The sequence below is a fragment of the Eptesicus fuscus genome, chromosome 24, assembly GCF_027574615.1.
Source record: "Eptesicus fuscus isolate TK198812 chromosome 24, DD_ASM_mEF_20220401, whole genome shotgun sequence".
NCBI classification, from domain to species: domain Eukaryota; kingdom Metazoa; phylum Chordata; class Mammalia; order Chiroptera; family Vespertilionidae; genus Eptesicus; species Eptesicus fuscus.
In genome coordinates, this window is record NC_072496.1 from 15,750,707 (window position 1) to 15,774,797 (window position 24,091).

Consider the following 24,091-nt stretch of genomic DNA (forward strand, 5'->3'; position numbering starts at 1 on the left):
ACTAGAGTCCTGGGCTTCAAGAGCGTGTTTCTGTATCTTTACCTTTACATTATTTTAGTTAAACACACCTGAACATTTAAGGGAAGATTTTTCCCTTGTTAAAAACAAACCCATTCTTCTGGGTATCTAAATGGAGATAAGCTTGGGCTGCTTAAAGATAAACCAATAATTAGTATATTCCACAGTTACTATCTATACTAATGAAAGGGTAATATGCTAATTAGGGCGGACATCTTTAGGACAACCTTCCGGACGTCCTTCCGGACAAAGCTGCAGCGGCTGCAAAGGGCCCAGGCTCAGACCAGCAGTGGCAGCAGCAGCAGGGTATTGGGGGCAGCGCCTTCCCCTGATCCACCAGGTCACCTCCTGCACTTCTTCTTTGCAAATTTGACATGTGGACCAAAACGGCAGGAGGTGAATTTGGGGCCAGCTGCCCGCCACCTCCCAGTGAGTGGCTTTGCAGTGTCGGTGGCTTAGGCTGGGGGCCGAGGCAGAGGCAGTTAGAGGCGATCAGGCTGGCAGGGGAGCAAGTTAGGGTCGTTCAGGCCAGCAGGGGGGCAAGTTAGGGTCAATCAGGCCAGTAGGCAGAGGCAGTTAGGGGCAATCAGGCAGGCAGGCAGAGGGGTTGGGACGGTCAGGCAGGCAGAGGAATTAGGGGTGATCAGGCAGGCAGGCAGACGAGTGGTTAGGAGCCAGCGGTCCCAGATTGCGAGAGGGATGTCCGACTGCCGGTTTTGGCTCCATCCCTGTGGGATCGGGCCTAAACTGGCAGTCAGACATCCCCCGAGGGGTCCCAGATTGGAGAGGGTGCAGGCCGGGCTGAGGGACACACACCCCCCGTGCATGAATTTTGTGCACCAGGCCTCTAGTTTTTATAATCCTATCTAATAAAGAGGGAATATGCTAATTGACCCTCACACCATCACAAAGATGGTGGCGCCCACCGCCAATAAGGAAGGAATATGCTAATTGACTGGCCCACCCTCAAAGATGGTGGTGCCCACAGCCAGTAAGGAGGGAATATGCTAATTGACTGTCACGCCCTCAAAGATGGCAGCGCCCAGTCCCCTTAGCCCCACTGGGGTGGCAGGCGTGCGGCAAGGCCGGGCCCGCCCCCAGGTGGGCCCAGCTGTTTCACATGCCTGCCTCCAGAGTCCCCCAGTCCACTCAGCCCCCCAGCTGCCCAGGGCCGGCCCGAGGCTCAGGTAACCAGGGCTGGCCGAGGCTTGCACTGCCAGCAGTGGCAGCAGCAGAGGTGTGATGGGGCGTCACCTTCCCCTGATCACCGGGTCGCCTCCCACCCCTGAGGGCTCCCGGACTGTGAGAGGGGGCAGGCCAGGCTGAGGGATCCCCCCTCCAGTGCAGGAATTTTCATGCACCGGGCCTCTAGTAAGACAATAAGATCAGTAAAGCAAACTCATGCCACAGATCTATAATGACCAGGAAATGGTTTTGGGTTTCTAAAGACGTTTCCTGATCTTTTTAGGTTTGTGATAAGAGTTTGCTATTACTGATATTATTTTCCTATAATAAAATAGTAACTGTGGAATGATGTTTGTTTCATTGAGTTGTACACTTGAAACCTGTATGGTTTTGCAAACTATCATCACCCCAATAAATTCAAATTTTAAAACAAAGAAAAGAGACCGTTTCATAATACTTACAGTAAGAGGCTGGTTGTCGGTTCACTTGTTCTTTTGTTGTTTCTTGCTTTTTCTATCCTAATGTTTTTAGTAGGTTTGGCCACGTGTTGATTCTGCCACGTAAAAAAATGTGGGAGTGAACTCTGACAGTCCTTTGACTGAAAGTCCAATAGCAATAGAAGAGAACAGTTTTGTTCATAAGGTGGAGGATTCTTTTGCAAATCAGCTGTTTAAGTACCTGGTGCATGATGATTACAAAATGTAACTCCACGGCCTAGAAATATTTCATTAAAGATTCATTTCTGATGTGAGGCGCTTACTTCATTTTTCCTACATGCATGTTGTGTGAAATGTCACATGTAACCAGTGGCTCCATTTCATCACCTTATCACCGTTTTCTCCTCTCTGTTTTGATAGCCAGGCTTCCCCTATCCATCCCCTCATCATCACTCCGGTCTGATCTCCTCTCCGATCAACTTTGAGCACATCTATCACATGACTGTTAATTCTGCTGAAAAGTTTCTCTCTCCTGATTTCGTAAACCCTGCACGTTCCCCGTCTCTGCGCTCTGTCCCCGGTACACCCAGCTTTATGGCTCTGAGGGTATGAACAGCTGAGTCGGGTGTTAACTTACTAACCTGCGGGCTCTCCGCTGCCTGCTTCTGAGTGACCGCCCAGGCGGCCATTCTTCCCCTCCCCCTCCTCCTCCCCCTCCTTCTCCTCCTCCTCCTTCCCCCCCTCCTCCTCTCCCTCCTCCTCCTCCTCCTCCTTCCCCTCCTCCCCCTCCTCCTCCTCCTCCTCCTCCTGCCCCTCCTCCTCCCCCTCCTCCTCCTCCTCCTTTTCTTCAAGCTCCACTTCGTTTCTTCTTTTGAAGAGAAAGGTGAGGACAGGGAGGATGTCAATTTTATTTTTGAAACTGTGTTAGAGGTTTTTGTATGTTTCATAAAACATTTCCCATCGTGGTATTTTCCATTACAGATACCATGATAAGAAATAGCCCCCAAGTGGGTCCTTATTCTGTTAAAAACAAGAGAGGGGTCCCAGAATTTCAATTTTCCCTAGCTCATTCAGGGAACTGTTTTGTATTTGGTGACATTAAAGTCTGGCAGGGCCTATCCTCAGGCCTCCTCTCTGCAATAATTCCCTCTGGCTTAAAGGTCTCCAAACAGTATTCATGGACAACAGGGAAAATCACAAGGAGAAGGTGGTCTTGCTAATCTTCAAGTTGCTGGTGTGCCTTTAATTCCAACCGGGGTCTCGGATAAGCGCCAAATCAGAGAAGAAACACCAGCTGTGCAGCCTTTGAAGGCTGACCGTGGCCCTGCTGTCCAGCCGGCCGACCACTGGGCCTCAGTCTTGCTACCGGTGGCTTCGCAGTGGAGAGCAGCGGCACTAACGCTGAATACCCACATTCCCATCAAGAAGCACCTGCTATGCGTACAGCTTCAGGGGGCGTTTCTCAAGTTACTTTTTGTGTTTTCTGTGGGTTTTTTATTGTTAATTCTCACCCCAGGATATTTTTCCATTGATTTTTAGAGAGTGGAAGGGAGAGAGAAAGACAGAAACATCGATGTGAAAGAGACACATTGATTGGTTGCCTCCTGCACGCGCCTCAACCAGGGCTGGGGAACCTGTAAGCAAGGTACATGCCCTTGACCGGAATCGAACCCGGGACCCTTCAGTCCACAGGCCAATGCTCTATCCACTGAGCCAAACCGGCTAAGGCTCTCAAGTTAGTTTTACAGATAAGATATTTGGATCATATCATGCAAACCCATTTTCTATAGTGCCCTCTGGTAAATCGTAGCATTAACTTGTTATTTGTGTTTATAGGAAGTTCATTTTCCTACTTTTGTCTGTATTATAAATAAACTAGAGGCCCGGTGCATGAAATTCATGCATGGGGGGGGGGTGTATGTCCCTCAGCCCAGTCTGCACCCTCTCCAATCTGGGACCCCTTGAGGGATGTCCGACTGCCTTTTTAGGCCCAATCCCACCGGGATCAGGCCTAAAGTGGGATCGGGCCTAAACGGTCAATCAGACATTCCTCTCACAATCCAGAACTGCTGGCTCCCAACCACTTACCTGTCTGCCTACTTGATTGCCCCTAACCGCTTCTGCCTGCCAGCCTGATCACGCCCTAACCACTCTCCTGCCAGCCTGATTGACGCCTAATGCTCCCCTGCCGGCCCGATTGCCCCTAACTGCTCTCCCCTGCTAGCCTGGTCACCCCTAACTGCCCTCCCTGGCAGGCCTGGTCCCCCGCAACTGCCCTCCCCTGCAGGCCTGGTTCCCCCCCCCCCAACTTCTCTCCCCTTCTGGCCCGGTCACCCCAACGGCCCTCCCCTGCCAGCCTGGTGGCCCCTAACTGCTCTCCCCTGCAGGCCTGGTCCCCCTCAACTGCCCTCCCCTGCTGGCCTGATTGCTCACAACTGCCCTCCCCTGGCAGCCATCTTGTTGCAGCCATCTTTTGTGTTGGAGTGATGGTCAATTTGCATATTACTCTTTTATTAGATAGTATGTCATTGTCCTTGACCTTAAACTATAATGTCATTTAAGTATCTTATTTAAAATAAGGTGACTTATGATAAAGTAAACCTTAGTGTGGAAACAAGCAGGGAATGGGTTCTAGGAGAATGTTGTGTCAGTCAATTTCTCATAACAAGATGGTGGGAATATTGCTTAAGTTAGCCATTTATATTATAAATAGAAACACTGCTGTCGAGGAACACTCACCTAAGCCTTAAGCACGTTTGTCCATGAAGGTGCCGGCAGAATGGGCGTCAGATCACTTGGTAATGAAGCTGACCGTAGCTGAAGGGATGACACTGTGGGGCTGTTGTTGCCTTTTTAACAGATCACATCTTCTGTGTGTCCTCCCCTCATTATTTCACATCAGTGTTGCTGCAGCCCCAGCGCGTGCTGTGGGCTTCCCTTCCGCAGGGACCCCGGGTGTTTGTTTATAGGAAAGCCGCCACCAGGTTGGGAGCGGAGGCAGGAAAGAGGGTGGGGGCCGCTCCCGCCTCTTCTGCCCTCTGGGCACCGCGTGCACCTCGCTGGCGCCGCCAGGTCGCCCCTGGGTGGTGAAGGGTGAAACATTAGCACTGACTGTGAACGTTCAAGACCCTTTAATCTCTTAGAGAAAGAAGGTAAAGCATTTGCTTCAGACACATAACACACTAAGAATTACATGGACTTTGCAAATTTGACATGTGGACCAAAACGGCAGGGCGTGAATTTGGGGCCCGCTGCCCGCCACCGCCCAGTGAGGGCTTTGCAGGGTCGGTGCCGGCTCCCCAGGCCGTCAGTGCGCACCTCAAAGGGGAGCCCTGGCTGCAGGGCTTGTCAGCCTGACGCCCCTTCTGGGCTGAAAGGTTGGTCCCCAAGGAGGCCACACCCCTCTCCATGTGTGTGACGCCATCATCCCTTTTCCTGCCTTGGACACCAGCATCATTCGGCGGTTCGATGGGAACCGCTCCAACCGGCACGCCAGGCCCAGCATGCCGCCGGTCACCACCCGGTGCTGTGATGCCGGACGGACGTCACAGGCAAATGGCGGTTTGGTGTCGCGCCAGCACAACGTGTGCTCGAAAGCATCCGCTCTTCTCCGATTTCCTCCAAATGGGCCGCTTCCACTGCTGTTCCGAGGCAGATGGAGCGCATGCGCAGTGACGCGGGGCCCCCTTGCCCGCAAGGTCCATGTAGTTCCCGCTTCTAACCTGGAGCCGCCTCTGCCACGAGTGTCCCCTAAGCGGGGCGCCCCCTGCTGGGCTGGGCTGGGGGTAGGCCTCCGGTCGGGATCATTCGTATATTGAAATGGTAGTGACAGACAGACAGACATTTCTGCAGGAAGCCGGCTTCTCTCCGCTGAAGAGCTTCTCTCTCTCTCTCTTTCTCGTTTAGAACCCGCGGCCTCAGGAAAGCCGGACCGTGTTCAGCGGCTCCGTCAGCATCCCCTCCATGAGCAAGGCCCGCCCCGAGCCCGGCCGCTCCATGAGCGCCAGCAGCGGCCTGTCGGCAAGTAAGTGGCCCTCCTGCCCCGCACACCCCGCGGGCCCCCTGCAGCCCCTGTACGCCCCCTCCTGCCCCCGCACACCCCGCGGGCCCTGCAGCCCCTCCTGCCCCTGCGGGCCGTGCAGTCCGGAGGCCCCGGGCCCAGCCTGCTGCCCGTGCCCGGGAAGCGCAGGGGCGGGCAGAGAGCCCGGAGTCCTAGAGCTGCGGTCACCGCGGGACAGGCCGGGCGCTGCCAGGCGCGCTGATGGGCGACCTGAGGGACCCCACAGGCCGTCAGGGTGACTTGGCCCCAGGACAGTCAGGAAACCCGCCGCCCTCCGGGTGTGGGCACGGGGAGTACTGGCTCCTGGTGGCGTTGGGAGTGACAGGAACTGGAGTGCAAGAGGGGGAGGGTCAGCTAGGCAGGGGCTGGGAGTGCGGTGAGACCTTTTTAAAAATCCTCAGCCAAGGATATGTGTTTGAGTTTGGGGGGGGGGGGGGGGAGAGATGGGTTGCCTCCTGTGCGCACCGACCAGGGGTCAGACCGACAGGAGGCACGTGCCCTGATGGGGTCGAACCCGCCACCTTTGGTGCCGGAAGACCCCCAGCCAATGCGCCTCCCGCCGGTGGTAAGACTTGGTTTTACTTTTCATTTTTTAACGGACGGAAAGCCTTGGAGAGGGTGAGCAGGGCAGGCCCTCCATCCGTCTGCACTCAGGAAGCTCTCCGGCTGCAGGGGAGGCCGGCTGGACGGCACCCCGGGGGCTGGTAGAGCGGGCGGTGAGCGGCGGCCCGGGAGCCGGAAGGAGGGGAGAGGGGAGGGGAGGAGCCGGCTCCAGCTCCGACCCCCGCGTTAGTGTGGGGGGCAGCGGGAGGGGTAGAGGGGCACGGACTCCTGCAGGGCAGGCGGCCTGGTGTGTCCCCCACTCCCCGGGGTCCGAGGGGCTGCGGGCGCCCTGCCGGGGCAGGGTCCCTGGTAGGAGAGACGTTCGCCCTTTGGTTAAGGGCGAAGGCTGGGGAAGGTTGGAGATGCGCCCTTTGCCACAAAAGCAAGATAAGATTCCTTCATCCGCAGCCGTGTTTACGGACCCACTGGCACCTCACTCTCCGCTGGGGCAGGCGGGTCCTGCGGGCCAGGCACCTCTTCGGGGGCTGTTTCCTGTTGTGTCCGCCTTTCTCCTCCCTCTGGCCTGGGCGGCCCCTTCTTGTCCTCAGGCCCTGAGCCCGGCCCCTGTGGCTGTGCCCGCCTGCCCAGGGGCAGCGTCTCTGCGGGGGGAGGGGAGGAGGAAGGGGGGAGGGAGGAGGGAGGAGGGGTCAGAAGAGACTGTTTGTCCGAATAAAAGTGCCCGGGACGCTAGACGCGGCTTCCCTGGAATGAAGGGACGGTCCAGGTGGACTGTTTGCTGATTTAAAAATGACCGTTTCGCCGCCCTGAGTTCACTTGAATCACTGGCAGTTCCTGGATGATGTGCGGTGATGGTCACGTGCTCCTGGAGCGTCTGATTTGGGGAAGGCTGTTCTGGAACAGCCAGTGAACCTGAGTGTGCCCAGCCACGCGCACGCAGGCCCGGCCACGCAGACTCCCCAGGGGCCGCTGGTGCGTGGAGAACCGGGCTGCGCTGCGTTCAGTCCCAACACGGAGCTGCCTTGTGTTCTTGGTGCGTGTGCGTGGAAGCCTCCTGAGGCCACGGGCCGCCTCTTCTCTGGTCCCTGCAGACACTGCGCGGCCAGGACCCCGGCTCCCTCCTCCCTCCTCCCGGAGGCTCTGGGTTCTGGTCACTGGTGCACAGTCATTGCTGGACGTTCTTACTGAATTCTTAATGACGAAACTGCATTGGGGTTTGTTAAACCAGCGAGACGTTCAAACTATCACAATCTATATCTTACAATTGTACAGAAACCTCAACACAGTCTTTTTTTTCTTTAATTTTTGTTGTTTAAAGTATTACATAAGTCTCCTTTTTCCCCACTGATCTCTCCCGGGCACTCCCACCCCCCAGCTCATACCCTCCCCGCCTTCCCTCTGAGGTTGGTCAGTCTGTGCGAAGCTTCTCTGTCTCTGGATCTGTTTTTGTTCATCAGTTTATGTTGTTCAGTATATTCCACAAATGAGTGAGATACTTATCTTTCTCTGACTGGCTTATTTCACTTAGCATAGTGCTCTCCAGCTCCATCCATGCTGTTGCAAATGGTAGGAGTTCCTTCTTTTTTATGGCAGCATAGTATTCCATGGTGTAGATGTACCACAGTTTTCTGATCCACTCATCTGCTGATGGGCACTTAGGCTGTTTTCAAATCTTAGCTATGGTGAATTGTGCTGCTATGAACATAGTGGTGCATATATCCTTTCTGATTGGTGTTTCTGTTTTCTTGGGATATATTCCTAGAAGTGGGATCACTGGGTCAAATGGGAGTTCTATTTTTAGTTTTTTGAGGAAGCTCCATACTGTTCTCCACAGTGGCTGCACCAGTCTCCATTCCCACCAGCAGTGCATGAGGCTTCCTTTTTCTCCGCATCCTCGCCAGCACTTGTCGTTTGTTGATGATAGTCATTCTGACAGGTGTGAGATGGTACCTCAGTGTCATTTTGATTTGCATCTCTCGGATGGTTAGTGACTTTGAGCATGTTTTCATGTGTCTCTTGGCCTTCTGTATGTCCTCTTTCAATTTTTTTTATTGGATTGTTTATCTCCCTTTTGTTAAGATGTATGAGTTCCCTGTAAATGTTGGAGATTAAACCCTTATCAGAGATAACATTGGCAAATATGTTCTCCCATGCAGAACATATGTTCTCTTATTGTTCTGTTGATGGTTTCTTTTGCTGTGCAGAAGCTTTTTATTTTGATCTAGTTCCATTTGTTTATTTTCTCCTTAGTCTCCATTTCCCTAGGAGCTGTATCGGTAAAGATATTGCTACAACAAATGTCTGCTATTTTGCTGCTTGTGGATTCTTCTAAGATTTTTATGGTTTCCCATCTTAGTTTAGGTCCTTTAGCCATTTTGAGTTTGTTTTTGTGTATGGTGTAAGTTGGTGATCTAGTTTCATTTTTTTGCATGTATCTGTCCAATTTTCCCAACACCATTTATTGAAGAGACTGTCTTGACTCCATTGTATGCTCTGTCTCCTTTGTCAAGTATTAATTGAGCATAATGGCTTGGGTTTATTTCTGGTTCTCTGTTCTGTTCCCTTGGTCTGTGTGTCTGTTCTGGTGCCGGTACCCGGGGCTTTGAATGCAGCTGGATACCAGGGGTGTGACCCCTCCTCCTTGGCCCCTCACCGCTCTTTTTTGATCTTAATATTGAAGCACAGCAAGATGAAGCTACCTGGGGGGGAGGGGAAGGACGGGAGCGGCTGTCGAGAACATTTCTAAGCAAAACTGTAAAACTAAGAGGGATGCTGAGAGCTTCGGTCCTAACCATGGCCCAGTGTGTCCACGGGCTCTTGTCTCCCTCTTACCTCTGGGTGTGGTAGCCTCCCTCCTGCACATCCCAACTCTCAGATCCAGATCGTGACTTAAAGGGGCCCACCGCGTCTTTTTGATCCCGGGCTCTTTGCCCTGTGGAAGGAAGTCGCTCCTGTGCCTGGTTTTTATGAGAATCCCCGGGAGTGAAGGGACAGTGATGGATGGGGGGGCGGGGCGGGGGCTTTCCTTCAGGGAGGCCCTGTTCCTCATCCTCAGCAGGCTTTGGAGTGCCGGTGTGTGCTGGGCCCTGTGCTGGGCCCTGGGAGGCAGTGGCCACTCCTCAGAGGGCAGGCACACGGCTGAAACGTAACGGTGCAGATGCTGTGAAGGCCAGGGGCTGGGGCTCCCGGCATGGGAGGGACGGATTCTGTGGGAATTGTCCAGCGAGGAGGGCAGAGCAGGGCCTGGGGGAGGGCAGGGGCCTGAGTGTGCTGCCCACTCGCCAGGCGTCCCTGTGCTGCCCTGAGTAGAACAGCATGTGAGGAGCTGGGCTCTGGGGCGAACTTGGAGCCAAGGTCACAGCTAGACTCACTGTCCAGCAGCGAAGGCCTGGAAGCCAGGAGGGCGAGCAGGGCCGTGGGAAAGTGCTTGTTCTCCCAGGTCACACACAGGTCAAGTTCACCTGAACGATGTGCTCCCGCAGGGTCATCCGCACAGAACGGCAGTGCGTTGAAGAGAGAATTCTCGGGAGGAAGCTACAGCGCAAAGCGACAGCCCCTGCCTTCGCCGTCCGAGGGCTCCCTGTCGTCGGGAGGCATGGACCAAGGCAGCGACGCCCCGGCCCGGGACTATGACGGGGAGGTGAGTGGAGCGGGTGGCCCTGTCTGGAGCCGGGCTGGGGCCCCGGAGCCCGGGGGGCGCTGCACCCTCTGGAGCAGGCAGAGCGGGCTGGGCTGCGGGCTGCTCCTGGGGGCGCCGTCTCTCGCTGCGTGGACGTGTGCGAAGGCGAAGGACGGGGTGTGCACGGCGCTCTGGGCCTCGGTCGGCTCAGAGGGGCCTTGTCCCGACGGGAACAACCACCAGGCAGGGTGGCGGGGCCGGGCCACCTGCGCCCTCCTGCCCTGCGCGCCACTGATGTCTCCCTTCGGCCCCCAGGACTCCGACTCTCCGAGGCATTCCACGGCGTCCAACAGCTCCAACCTGAGCAGCCCGCCCAGCCCCGCGTCGCCACGCAAGACCCAGAGCCTCTCTCTGGAGAGCACTGACCGCGGGGCCTGGGACCCGTGACCGGCCTGGCCCTGAGCAGACAGAGCTGCTTCTCTCTTAGCTCCCCCCCTTCCCCCCGCCCTCCTCCTCTGCCCCGCGCGCAGGGCCGGCAGCTGGGCCGGCGGGGCTCGCCCTCCCTCCGGCGCTGCAGCAGCCCCGGCCGCCCCGGGGACCCGGGCAGCCGCTCCCGTCCTGTCCCCTGCCCCCAGGTAGCTCCGTAGGCCCAGGACAGCCAGCGCCACGAGGGGCGGCCGCTGCTCCCAAGTAGCTTCTAGTCCCCACGCCGCGCACGCTCCCCGGCCGCGGCCGCCCAGCCCTCCGGCCCAGCGCCTGCCCGACCGTTGCCAGTGACCCTTACGGACTGAAACGATGCGGTTTCCGCAGCCCGATGTACGTGCTCAGACGGGGGTGCTGAGTGTGCACAGAAAGCAGCACCTTGTACCGACGACAGAGGATGCATATATAAGAGCGATCATTGAATTGGAAGCGTGTGTCGTGTCTCGTCCGTTCTCAGCCAAGTCAGAAAGGCAGACGGGCCGCGGCCGCGGGAGAGCACAGCCAGGCCCCGCGCCGGTCCTGGGCCTGCAGCCCCCCCGGCTTCAGGGGGTCACCCGGGCGTGGGTTTGGGCTGTGACATGGAAGCCTCTTCCGCAGCTTCAGAGGCAAACCTCCTCCCGAGACGTTTCTTTTTCTGGGGGAGCCTGAGCCACTCCCCCTTTCTGCTCTGGGGCACCTTCTGCGGTTCTGGTCCCTCCATCCCGCCGGAACGCGTGGCTGCCGGAGGGCCTCGGGGCTCCGAGAGGCGCTGTGCGGCTGACCGCCTGCCCGGGTGCGGGAGGAGGTGTGGGGGGCGGGGCGGGAGGAGGTGCGGGGGGCGGGGCGGGAGGAGGTGCGGGGGGCAGAGCGGGAGGAGGTGCGGGGGGCGGAGCGGGAGGAGGTGTGGGGGCCTGTCCGCGGGGAGGCCCTGGGGTGGGGCTGTGCCTGTGCTGCCCCTTCCTCAGCTGAGCCTGGGCAGGGGGTTCGTTACCAAACACTAACCCTCAAGGCAAGGACGTGAACAGCCTACCCAGCCCCGTCCCCGGCCCGTGGGATGAAGACGCTGCCCCGGGCGCAGGCGGGAGGCAGGCGGGAGGCAGCTGCGCCCAGAGCTGTTCCCACCAGGAACTGAGGGGCAGACTGTCCTGTCCTCTCACCAGCGCAGCAGAGGGAGAGAGAGGAACGTCTGGAGTCCAGAGAGAGCTCCTCTTCCTTTTGGCCCGAGTCTGAGAGCTGAGCACCGACCCCGTCCTGTCTGAGCTCCTGCGGGCAGTCAGTCTCCCAGCCCGCACCCTCGGACCCCGCCCACCGGCCCCGGAGCCCCGGCCACCTCAGCCCCGGTGCTGCTGCTCCTGGGAGGAGGTGGCTGAGGTCCAGTGAGGAAGAGGCTGGGGCGGCGATGCGGTTGCACAGGGTTAAGGGAGAGAAGTTCAAGGCTAAGCGTCGGCGCGAGGCTTGGGGGCTGGGCTGGCTCCGGGGTGACCGGCTCCCGTTGGGTGGGCCTGGCCCGCTGCCAGCTCTCATCTCCGAAACCTCCGCTTCGGGAGGAGACGTGCCATTACCTCCGGCACCGCGGGCTGGACCTGGGTCATCGCTGCCGGACTCTGCTGGCTCCTCACCGTGGCTCTTCCCAGGGGAGGAGGGAACCGGCCAGGCAGCCGCCTCACTCCCTCTCCCCTCGGTCCCTTCACTCCCCTGTCCCGGGACTCTAGCCATTCGTCTATCTCTCCGACAGCTAAGTGAATTGTGAATTTTCGTGGCCTGTCGGTGCTTCCTTTTTAAAGGATGCTTTTAGGATCAAAATACACCCCTCCCAGGGGCCACTCGGCCACGAGCCACAACCTCCGCCTCCGGGGGCAGAGCGAGGGCGAGGACAGAGCCTGCCTGGCGGCGGGGCCCCCAGGCGTTCGTGGGACCCAGCGCGCCGCTGCCCGGCACTTCCTGGTCCCCACAGCGCTCGGAGGTGGTCCCACCAGTCACCCCAGAGCCGTCCCAGTGCTGGATCCTCACAGCAGGACTCGGGTTCCCAGACGGGTCATCCCGCTGGTGCTGCCCCGACACAAAGCGGCCCCTTCGGGAGCTCCTGTGAAGAAGGGCTGGAAAGGGGGGCGCCACCGGGAAGCGTAGTGAGACGGTTAAAGGGGAGGCGCCCGCCGGCAGTTCTCGGGCGTCCTCTCCGCAGGAGGGACCAGTGCCCTCCCGGGGTGGCTTTCGGTGCTGTCTGTGTCCAGCGCCTTCGCTCTCCCTCGGAGTCTGCCTTTGTACGCGGGAGTATGTGTGCGCCAGAGGCCCGAGGCTCGGACATTGGGGCGGGAGGAGGCCTTCCTCCCCGGCTGATGGCACCAGCTTCCCTCCGGCCGCCAGGCGCCCGGGACCTGGGCTGGCTTCCCCCGGGCCGGCTTGGTCCGGAAGGACGTCCGGTCTAATTAGCATATTACCTTTTATTATTATGGATGCGAATTGCTTTTTGCCAAAAACAAAGCTTCCTGTCAGGTGATGACTGGTCCGTTTCCCTCCTTTGCGGATGTGCGAGCACCGACCTTGGTGCGTGTCTCCCGGGCACAGTGCGGTGCGGGCCCCGCGAAAGGCCCAGCTCTGCTTTCCCACAAAGCCCTGCGCCGCGCTGCGGGGAAGAAGCCGGGTTCCTCTGCGTTGACACCGCCACCTGCCATTCCGGCTGCTCTCGGCCTCTGCCTCCCCGCGGCTAGAATCCTGTCCCGTCACTGGCGGCTGCGTCGCCTGGGAAAGGCTGGCGCATGTGTATGGACTCGGGTGTTGTTAGGGCACAGCCGCAGCAGGGACAGGCGGACCCCCTCGCCGCACGGACAGCGCCACTCCGGGCTCGGCCAGGCCGGGCCTGGGGACGCTCAGCGCCCTCCGTGCGGACAGAGTGGCGCTCCGCAGCCGACTCCCCACCTCCCGGGCCAGCGCCTGAGTCAGGGAAGCCCCGGGCCATCCCCGCCCGTGTCAAACCTCTCCTTGCAGGACCTCAGTGGCGGGAGCCCCTCCGTCTCCCAGCCCAGCGCCGGCCCCAGGCCGCTTCCCCTCCCCCAGGGTCAGCCGTGCACACGGAACCCTGGTCATTCTGGGGGGGAATTGGCAAAACAAATCAAGCCTGAAATTTCACGAAAACACAGCGACCTGCCTTTTCATCTGAGAGTGTAGTATCGTTTGTCCTGTACGTTTTGGGGTTCTCCTCGCTGTAACCTGTACGGTCCTGCGGGCCTCGGTGTGGTCTTTTCCTGTCGGAGCACAACGCGGACGGTGTGTGTGGAGGGCGTCACTGCTTTGGCCTCCGGTCACTCGGTCCGTTCCGTTTGCTTTGATGCCCTCCGTCTCTCGGGGAACTTGAGATTCTCTGGCCCACACGGGCGCGGCTGCTTCCGCACAGAAATACGTCGGTGGACAGTGAACACGGGAGGCTCCTCGCCAGGACCCCGTTGGCGTCTCTCAGTATTAACTCAGTATTCACCGGACTTGGGTGAATGGCAGTGAGACGGGCTGTGAGAAGGGCGGGTGTTTGTTGTCTTTCCTTCCCTGAGGACGGAGTCTGAGGAGCGGAGCGAAGGTCTCCTCGGCCCCGCTTCCTGCCGCCCCTGCTCGTCCAGGCCCCCCCTTACCTGGAAGGACGTGGGGCTTACCCAGGACTCCTTAGTTCCCGCCACAGCTCCGGCAGAGCCGCCTTCCCTTCTCTGGAAGCTTCCCCCCTCTGCCGGCCCGAACTTCGAGGGCCTGCGTCCGTCCGCTCGGCCGGCGTGTCCGTGTCGGGGCTGCTGCTGGCCATGCTGCCGTGAGCATGGGGATGTGTCTGTGAATCAGTGTTTGGATTTCTTTGAATAAGGACGCAGGCGTGGAACTGCTGAATGGTATGGCAGCTGCTTTTAATTTTTTGAACAATCTTACTGTTTCCACAGCAGCTGCATCCGTTTACAATCCCACCAGCAGTTTAGGTGGGTTCCTTCACGTCCTCACCAACGCTTGTTGATTTATTGGTGACAGCCATTCTGACAAGTGTGCGTTGATCTCATTGTGGTTTAATTTGTATTTTCCTGATTAGTGACATTGAGCGTCTTTTCATACATCTGTTGGCCATTTGTATGTCCTTTTTATAGGAGTGTCTATTCAGGTCCTCTGCCCTCTTAATCAGATTGTCTGGTTAAGTTGTATGAGTTCCTTGTGTATTTTGTATATAAACCCCCTATCAGATGTATCACTGGCGAATACCTTCTCCCATTCAGTAGGTTATCTGTTCCTTTTAATCGTTTCCTTCACTATACAATCTTTTGAGTTTGATGTTTTCCCATTTGCTTATTTTGTTTCCCTTGTCTGAGGAGATATATCCAAAAAGATATTGCTAAGAGTGATGTCAGAGTTTATTAACTGTCTATTTTCTTCTAGCAGCTTATGGTTCCAGGTCTTACATTTAAGTCTCCAGTCCATTTTCAGTTTACTTTTGTACGTGATGCAAGTGGTCCAGTTTCACTTTTTTACATGTATCTGTCCTGTTTTCCCAGCACCGCTTACTGGAAAGACTATCCTTTCCCCCTCGACCGTCCTTGCCTCCTTTCTTACAGATCAACCGTGTAAGCAAGGATCTTGCTGGCTCCCCATCCTATTCCATTGATCTGTTTCTGTTTTTATGCCGGTACCACACTGCATTCATCACATACATTTATAGTATAGTTTGATATCACTAAGCGTGGCACTCCTACTTTTTTGTTCTTAATTTTTTGTTGTTGTTGTTGTTGCTATTCAGGGTCCTTTGTGGCTCCATATAAATTTTAGGATTACTTGTTATAATGCTGAGAATGATATTGGGATTGCTCTAAATCTGTAGGTTGCTTTAGGTAGTGAGGACAATGTTAATTCTTCCAATCCAATCCATGAACATCCTTCCATTTATTGTATCTTCTTCAATTTTTCTTCAGTGTCTTACAGTTTTCAGAGTACAGATCTTTCACCTCTTTGATTAAATTTCTTCATAGGTATTTTATGCTTTTTGATGCAATTGTAAATGGGATTGTTTCCTTAAATTCTCTTTCTGATAGTTAATTGCAGCCAATTTCTGACTATTAATTTTGTATCCTGAATTTATCCGTTCTAATAGTTTTTCAGTGAAACCTTTAGTTTTCTTTTTTGTATCTGTTCATCAGATATTGGTTTATAATTCTTTTTCTGTAATGTCTCTGGTTTTGGTGTCAGGGTGATGCTGACTTTGTGGAATAGGTTTGGAAGCACCGCTTCCTCTTCCGTTTTTTGAAATAGTTTAAGGATAAGTATTAACTCTTCTTTGATTGTTTGATAAAATTCACCTGTGAAGCCATGTGGTCCTGGACTTTTATTTATTGGGAGGTTTTTTAATCCTCATCCGAGAATTTTGTTTGCTTGTTTTATTTTAGAGAGAGAGAAACATTGATCGGTTGCTTCCTGTAAGCGGTTTTGGTGTACAGGACAGCATTCTAATCAAGTGAGCCACCCAGTCAGGGCCGGAGTTTTTTTTATTACAGCTTCAACTTCACGACTAGTAATCATTGTTTAGATTTTGTATTTCTTGGTTCAGTCTTGTGAAGCCATAAATTTCCTAGAAATGTACCCATTTGTTCTAGATTGTTGAATTTGTTGCCTATAATTGTACATAAGTATTCTTTAGTGATGTTTTGTACTTCTGTGGTGTCAGCTGTAATTTCTCTTTCATATTTTTATTTGGGCTTTTTAAAATGAGTTTAGCTAATGGTTTGGCAGTTTTACTTAGTTTTATTTTTAAACTGTAAGTAAATTTTTTTCTATTTTTTATTTCTGCTCTGATCTTAAAACTATTTCTTTCCGTTTACTTTGGGCTTTGTTCTTTTTTAGGTCCTTTATGTGTAGATTTGATTGCTTAGGATTTTCCGAGTTTCTTGAGGAGGCCTGTAGAACTGAACTTCCCTTAGAACTGCTTTTGCCATTTCCTACAAATTTTGAGAAGTTGTTTCATTTGTTTCAAGACAGATTTCTATTTCCTCGCGATCCTCATGGTTGTTCAGGAGCATGTTGTTCAGTCTCCACATCTGTGTTTCTTTCCCAGTTTTCTTCCTGGGTGGGTTCCTAGTCTCATGCCACTCTGGTCGCAAAGGTGCTGGATGTGATTTGTCTTCCTGAACTCACTGAACCGTTTTGTGGCCTCGTGTGTTCTTTCCGGGGATGTTCCGTGTGCACAGGAGAGGAGATGGGTCTCTGAAGTTTTGGATGAAATGCTGACAAGGGGTTGGCGGGAGGTGCTGGCACCAGGGCCACCCTCAGCGGAGCAGCCGTCATGGCGCCCACGCCATCCCGTCCCAGAGCCCAGCGTGTTCCTGATCAACCTCAAGTTGCGAGGATTCTCCTTCAGCACCTTAGGGCCCCGAGAACCTATTTCAGCCCCGAGAGGACTTTGCAAGGTGGTCAGTCTGCTTGGAGCCTCCACCTGAATGTCCCCGTTCCCTAGGAACTCATTCCGCCCGGGAAAAGCCAGTTTGGGGAGTTCATTTGCGACTTGTCGCTCACGGGGTGTCACGGCCGATCAGGAGCGCGGACCCTGCTGCCGAGGTGGCCCTTTTCCCAGCTGCCCGCATCGCCGCGTTCTAGCTCCTGGAGCAGCTGCAGCTTTCCCGTGTGTGGGGTCGGGCCCTGGGGGGTACGCAGGGGAGCTGCTGGGGTGGTGATGCGGAGCTGTCCCTTCCCCCCTCCTTTCTCCCGAACCCCTTTCTCTGATGATGAATGTGGGCTAAGCCTTCCAGGTTCAGGCCCCTTTCAGAAGCCTCACACTGGGAACACTGGAGACGGCGCTGGTGTGCGCTGACCTCGGGCCCCTCGCTCGTTAGGAGGGAAAGAATTCATGCCAGTGGTAGGATGGTTTGCCTTTTTCTGAAAATACATTTTTATTGATTTCAGAGAGGGAGAGAGAATCATCGATCTGCTGCCTCCTGCACGCCCCACACTGGGGATCGAGCCTGCAGCCCGGGCACGTGCCCTGACCAGGAATCGAGCCATGACCTCCTTCATAGGTCGACACTCAACCACTGAGCCACGCTGGTCGGGCAGTTTTGCTTTTATTGAAACAAGTAAATCAGACAATTACAAGAATTTTACAAAAATTAACAGAGCCTGTGAGGACCCCGGTCTAACCATGTGACATGTGCACATTGTGTCACTCCACAAGGCCCTGGGCCGGAGGGGACGGAGGGTCCCCTGCACACAGCGTCTACACGTGCTAGAAGTCAGGAGCTGTCCGTCTCCCCTGCTCCTGACCCGCCCACGGGAGGCAGCCGCTCTCCAGACACTTCCAGTTCTCACAGCCCAGCCGCCAGCCGGGGAGCAGGCCGCCCGCGGGGAACGAGTACTGTGGGCACCGCTCCCGGGCGGCTCTGGAAGCCGAGCACAAGCTGGAGAGGAAAAGGGCAGAAAACACACACCTTTTAACTCATGCTCACTAACAGCCACAGGGCTCTCCGTTTCCTTGGGGGCAGGGATTCCCGCCTTCGGGTTAACATTCACATTAGGTAAAAGCCCTGTTACCAAAAGGAAATCAAGTTGCCTTTATCTTTATCTAGAGGATTTCAGAGGATGAAGGAACAACTGTGAGGTTCTGACAGAGCAGTGGGGTTCATTCTCATTCGTGCACACCTCACTCCGCACCCTCTTAGCCACAGAAACCGTGATGAGCGTCCGGTCAGAGCCCCCACCTCCCCTCGGGCAAAGGAGTTTGAATGGCGCGCCGCCCGCCAGCTGGGTCCGTGCCGCGCTACTGCCCGTCCCGCCTCCTGCAGTAGCCGCTGTAGGCCTCCTCGAACATGTCCTTGCAGGGGATCTTGGCCTTCAGCTTGGAGCAGATGAGGAAGGAGCCGCCCATCTTCCTGTGCAGCGAGTAGGTCTCCTCGGGGGGCGGGACGAGCCGGTGCTTCAGCATGACGGGGATCAGGTTGTGGATCTCCTCGGTGGTGCTCTGGGTGCCGAAGTCAAAGGGCTCGTGAGAGGCGAAGGCCTTGCCCAGCGTGAGGATGGCGTTCACGTGGGCGTCCTCCATGGCCTGCGGGCAGAGGGAGGGTCAGCCGTGCGCCCTGGAAGCTCGGGTGAAGCTGAGTTTAATTTTTAACGAGATCAAGTCTTGGTCACCGGAGCTGGACCCGGGCTCCGTGGGAGACAACAGGGATGGCAGGGCCTGCAGCCCATGCAGGAGGGCGCCCCCCCCCCCCCCACACACACACACACACAGGCACTCAGTTCAGTGTGTGCAGACACTGGAGTCTTTTCGGGCCAAAAAGAACAGCCCGAGTGCCGCGCAGAGCGGGCTGCCGAGGTTCCTCCCGGCTCTCATCCTTGCCCGCGAGGGCTCTCCCAACCCCTCAACTCCAGGCGCCAATCTCGGACTTGCCAGAGTGAGAAGGAAAAACCAGCCTCCTGACCAGGCCCTTACGTGCCCCAGTCTGGCTGCCCCCAGGCCCTGCCACTCAGAACCTCGGCTCAGAGGCGGGGCAGGGGCTGGCTTTCGGACACAGAGTGGCCCGGGGCTCTGCAGAGAGGGTGGCTGTCACCTCTGCTGTCACCCATTTATAAACTGAGGCTCTGCCTGTGACTGCAAAGGAAAAGGAGTCCCTGTCCCCCCGCCCAGCCCCCGGGAGTATGCCTGGAGCAGCAGGCGTGAGCCGCCAGGGCCACGGGCGCGCACCTTGACCTCGTAGCCAGTGAGGAACTTCATCTCGATGGACTTCTTCAGCACAGCCTCCCGGTCCTGGTCGGCGGCAGCCCTGATGATCTGGGCACACAGAGGAGCTGCTGGGGGCCAGAGCGACCCCCGCCCGCCCCCCAACACTGCCAGCCGGCTTCACTGTTCCTCCCGGACCCTGGCCCAGAGGTCCCAGCAGGGCTGGGAGCCTGACAGGGCCATGACCTCACCAGCCTCCCTCCCTCCCTCCTTGTCCCCACACCCAGCCCTGCCTCAGGACAGCATGGCCAGGCCCTGCCCCCCACCCCCCCTACCTGGATGTAGAGGTCAGTGAAGGACTTGTCATATTCCCGAGTTGCCCCGAAGTCCAGGAGAGCCACCTGGGAATGGCGACGGCAGGGCAGGCTTGCAGCTGGGTGCTGAGCCCCCCGACCGCGGAGCCCCTGCCCACGCCCCCACCCAGGGGCTCACCTTGTGCTGCTCAGGATCATAAAAGAAGTTGGACCAGTTGGGGTCTGTCTGCATGAAGTGGAACTCAAACAGCTCCCTTAGGCACAGGACCAGGATGTTGTGGCAGATCTGGGGCGGGGGGAGGGGGAGCCTGGTGACCCGGGAGTCTAGGGCTGGGGAACCCTGACTCCCAGCCCCACCTCTGCCCAGATGACACTTGGTTCCAAGGGTACAGGCTGGGGGCGAGGGGAGGACACGCAGCCCCGGCCCCTCGAGCCACACACGTGTCACCTGGAGGCTGGAGGCTGGAGGCTGGAGGCCAGCTGCAGACGCACCTCGTTCCGGATCTCCTGGCTCAGCCCCTCGGCCTGGTCGAGGGGGAAGCCAGACACGAGCTCCGTGGTCAGCACGTGGGGGCTGCAGAGCTCGTCCACGACCTCGGGCACGTAGAAGAAGGGGTGGTCCTTCAGCAGCTCCCTGTGGGGGTGCCGAGTCACACGGGGCCCAGGCCCCCACCCACCCGGGGAGACCGGACAGCAGGGACTGGCCACCAAGTGGAGGCCTGCTCTCAGTGGCAGGACCCCTCTTCCCTGCCCCGGGCTGCCGAGAGACGGCCCGTCTCCCCCGGGGAAGCGACAGGCAGGGCCCGCAGCCCGCTGCCCGGCCCGCGGCGGCACCTGAACTTCTTGGCGCAGGCGGCCTCTCGCTGGTAGTCGCACTCGAGGGCCAGCTCCCGCCTCAGCACGTCGATCAGGTGCTCGGGGAACAGGCCTGGACGGGCGGGAGGGTGTCCGGGTGAGCGGAGGGCTCCCCTAGGGAGGCGCCCGCGGGACCCAGAGCCCACCCCAGGGCCTGCCAGTGGCCAGCGAGCGCACACCTTCCGGAAGCACGTTGCTCATGTTCAGCACGGTCATGAGGTTGTTGACGTCACTGTTGATGCTCTGGGCCACGCCAGGGTACTGCCGGGGGAGCAGAGGGTGTCCATGAGCAGAGCGGGACCCCACACCTTGGGCGAGTCACAGCTGTCTACCTCTCCCTCCCACCCGTCTCCGGGAACAGCCGCCCCTCAGGGCCCGGCCCTCCAGCTCAGACAATCACGGTCCCGTCCTCGCCCAAGCCAAGCACTGGGGCTGTTCCGCCCCCACAGCCGCTCCCTGGGCGAATCCGCCTCAGCACCCAGTGCGGACCAGCTGTTGGGACCAGAGACGACGACACGGACCCGCCCCACAGGGCCCCACCACGGGCCTGGCTCCCCTCGCAGCCCCTTAGGGACGAGTGCGCACCCCCGGCGCCTACCTGGATCTTCATGGCCACCTCCCGCCCGTCCTTCATCCGGGCCAGGTGCACCTGCCCGATGGAGGCGGCTGCGAAGGGCCGCTCCTCGAAGTACTCCAGCTTGTCCCTCCAGTTGGGGCCCAGGTCACTGTTGAGAGTTTTCTGGAGGGAGAGGCCGGGGAGGGACCGTGAGCCCAGCCCTCTCAGGAGGCCCTGCAGCTCCTCTGCACAGAGAGGAGGGCCTGGAGCCGCCGCGCCCCGCGCCCCATGCCCCACACCCGCCTGCCTCACCGTCATCTGCTTCAGGGGCATGAAGTCCGCGCTCTGCCTCACCCGCTCGAAGATCTTGGCCAGATGGGGGTTGATGAAAGCGTCGTCTGGAAGGCACCAGAGAAGTCAGATGGCAGAGGGCTGAGCTGGGGAGCAGCGCAGGCCAGGACCAGCGGCCCCCTCGCACCTGCCCCGTGCGGGCTCCTGGGAGATGCTGCTCTGCCCGCCCACACACCAGCCCAGGTGCAGACGAGGCCCAGGCTCTGCCACCAGCAGGCCGTGCCCCACTCGGGGCCACGCTGGAGACAGCGCCCCCAGCCCCTCACCCCTCTCCCACCAGGCACCGGGTGAGCCTGGGCAGCCGGGCCCTGACGTCAGGCCGCGTGGCTCTCTGCACCCACCCAATGACTGAGAAGGTGCGCTGCTTAGAAATAACAGCCATAGCTTTTCACATTGTAACAGAACAAATTTAGGAAATGAAGTAATTTAAAGATGCCCATCATCTGGTCACCTGCAGGAATTCCCGTCTTTCTTTCTGACCCTTTTCCTGGGCTCCACCCAGGAGCACTGCCGCGTGCTGCTCAGCAGCTGATTCATGTTCTGAAACGGCCGTCGGCGGGAGCCCACCCACTGGCCCGGCTGCTGCTGGCGTCAGCTTGTTAGCAGTCCGCCCCGAGGAACGTTTCGGTCCAGGACCCCATGGCGCCATAAGGTCAGAATGCAGCTAAAGAATTCCCATCACCTGTGACATCACAGCCGCCATGGCCTGGTGGCAAAGGCACGCTTCCCGTTTGTGTGATGCTGGTGTCAGCCAATGAGCATAAAGTCTTCACACCTGATCCTCAGTGACGGCCACTGCCTTACGTGCTCGCTGCACTGCCCCCTCACTACAGGGAGCTGCTCTCTAACCAGGAGGCGGCCCTGGCCGGGTGGCTCGGTTGGTTAGAGCGTCATCCGACACACCAAACCAATAGACCGTGCACAAGGTTACGCCACAGCAGCCCACACGTCCCGTGTTTACATCTGATTGCATCACTGTCCCCTGTGCTGGCGCAATCCCATGTTGTTCTGTGCAGCAGCGTGTGGAACAGGCGTGGGGCCTGAACCGACTAGGCTTGTGTGATGTTTGCACAGTGGCATCGCCTCAGATGCATTTCCCAGAACGTGTCCCTGTAACTAAGCGCACGTGACTGACGGTGCGATCCCAATGAACCCGCGACAGCTCCTCAGCGGAGCCCTGACCGTCTCCGAGGCGCCCCCAAGGCTCTAGACGCGGACGCCTGCAGTCGGGGTCCGTGCATCACAGACATCAGGTAAGAGCTGCTACGCGTCTGCACAGCCCAGGAGCGCCCACGCCTGGGCCCCGCCGGCCTCCCCTGCGTGTGCCCGCCTCACACTGGCCATTCCGTGAGCCCATCCGACGCCGGAGAGAGGCCCTCACGGTCACATGCTCCCCTCGGAGAGCCAGCCCTGGGCGCTGCTGCTTGGGCGAGCGCCATTCAGAGCCCCAGGCGCCCCAGCCTCTGCTCGTGGGACCACACGGAGCCCGGCTCAGGGCAGCGGCCTTCCCTCCCTCCTTGGGGCCACGTGCTCCTTCCCTCCAACACCAACTGGCAGGACGGCGAGCCCTCCTTCCCGCTCCCTCCAACCAAGACACGGGGGAGGAGGGGCCCCGGCAGCAGCCAGACTCGTCCCCTCTTGAGATGCCAGGACCACCTCCAGAGGTCTCTGCTCCCAGAAGGAAGAGTGACTGGGCTCCCGGTTAAGACACACTTAAGCATCCCTGCTGGCGCCAGCCGGGACCAAGCGAGAGGAGCGTGACGAACCTCCCCGCGGGCTGAAGCGCGGCTGCCCCGGGTCTGCGCGCGCCCCAGGCAGGCCCACTCACCCTGGATGCTCAGCATCTGGCCCAGCTTGAGCGCCGCCCCGCGCACCTTGCACAGCGTGCTCACGATGCGCTCCGCGTTGGCCTCCGACAGGAAGGGGCTGGAGTCCAGCACGGCCTTCTTCCCGCCTGCGGGCAGAAGCCAGGTCATCGCGGCGCCCGCCACCCTTCTCGGAGTGCCAGGTGGCACGAGGAAGAGGCTGGCAGGGCTCGCCAGGGGGCCGTCGGCGGGTGCAGGGCCTGAGGACCCCCCTGGGCACCTCTGAGGAGACCCAGGTCCTTTCTCGTGGGTCTCAGGGAGCCTGAGTGCACCCGGCCCACGGCCAACTGGCTGTCTTGGGCCAACTTAGTCACCCCACCCTCCTTGGTAAATGCAGAAGCGGTAACGTCAGGGTGTGGGGATTTGTAAGTGCGATTGGAAAAAGCCCAGCACGGGCCTGACCAGCCTTCCTCCTGGATGCCCACCCCACCTCCCTGACGCGGCAGAGGCCTCCAGGAACAGGCAGGCACCCCCACTACACGCACGCACACGCACACGCACACGCCTGGGCCTGGAGAGGGCACGCTGAAGGGCAGTCAGCTGGCGCTGGGGACAGGCACTGGGAGGGAGGGACCCAATGCACAGTGCCAGGCGAGGAGGACAGGTCGCCCAGCACATCCACCACGGGGCCAGCTGGCTGCAGTGAGTGCCCTCCCCAGGGAGGGGAGCTCAGGGTCAAGGACAGCACTCGCCGCTGTGCCTGCCGCTCCCCTCTGCCCAGAGGCCTCGGCAGCTCCCTGCAGCCTGCTGGCCCCGGGGCCAGTGCAGTGACCTCAGGGGGGCCGATGACCTGTGTCCGGGACACTGGGGGTGGGAGGGTGCGCGGTGATGACTCGATGGGGTTCCAGGGCGGCCAGCCAGTGCTGCGGCCCAGGGGTCACGACCCTCTGCCCAGCGCCCTGCCTCCACCTCAGCGGCCCTACCTAAGTACTGAGTCTGCCCTGTCCTAGGGGGGAGAGGCGTGCCCGGCGCCCCCTCTGCCCTCCCCCGCTCCTCAGCACCCTCTTCCCTGTCCCGCAGCCTGTGGCACCCGGTGCTGTCCTGCCTGCTGGCCTGGAGCCCCGTTAGTTGCCTGGCCCAGCACTCCGCGGAGGACGGAGCTAGGTCCCAAGGAGGGAACAGAGAGGTGGCTTGCAGGTCACTGCCCCC

The 24,091-nt window shown here is 58.3% G+C and overlaps 2 protein-coding genes across 5 annotated transcripts in view; one reads left to right on the forward strand and one right to left on the reverse strand.

Moving 5' to 3' along the window:
• CDC42BPA (CDC42 binding protein kinase alpha) overlaps positions 1-10,809 on the forward strand; it is a 198,286-nt gene extending 187,477 nt beyond the window's left edge. For 3 of the 4 annotated variants that reach the window (XM_028134646.2, XM_008157993.3, XM_008157996.3), the window contains 3 exons: positions 5,547-5,664; positions 9,744-9,901; positions 10,196-10,809. In XM_028134646.2, coding sequence (XP_027990447.2) covers positions 5,547-5,664; positions 9,744-9,901; positions 10,196-10,327 — 408 coding nt within the window. In that variant the 3' untranslated portion in view covers positions 10,328-10,809. Of the gene's footprint in view, positions 1-2,060; positions 2,247-5,546; positions 5,665-9,743; positions 9,902-10,195 lie in introns of all 4 variants that reach the window. The other variant, XM_054713143.1, reaches the window with a different exon arrangement.
• Positions 10,810-17,390: 6,581 nt separating this feature from the next.
• COQ8A (coenzyme Q8A) overlaps positions 17,391-24,091 on the reverse strand; it is a 40,633-nt gene continuing 33,932 nt past the window's right edge. Inside the window, exons 6-15 of the mRNA XM_028134654.2 lie at positions 22,906-23,031; positions 21,039-21,124; positions 20,769-20,909; positions 20,350-20,431; positions 20,150-20,243; positions 19,808-19,949; positions 19,494-19,601; positions 19,337-19,402; positions 19,026-19,112; positions 17,391-18,386 (exon numbers count right to left, since the gene is read on the reverse strand). Coding sequence (XP_027990455.2) covers positions 18,102-18,386; positions 19,026-19,112; positions 19,337-19,402; positions 19,494-19,601; positions 19,808-19,949; positions 20,150-20,243; positions 20,350-20,431; positions 20,769-20,909; positions 21,039-21,124; positions 22,906-23,031 — 1,217 coding nt within the window. The 3' untranslated portion in view covers positions 17,391-18,101. The remainder of the gene's footprint in view (positions 18,387-19,025; positions 19,113-19,336; positions 19,403-19,493; positions 19,602-19,807; positions 19,950-20,149; positions 20,244-20,349; positions 20,432-20,768; positions 20,910-21,038; positions 21,125-22,905; positions 23,032-24,091) is intronic.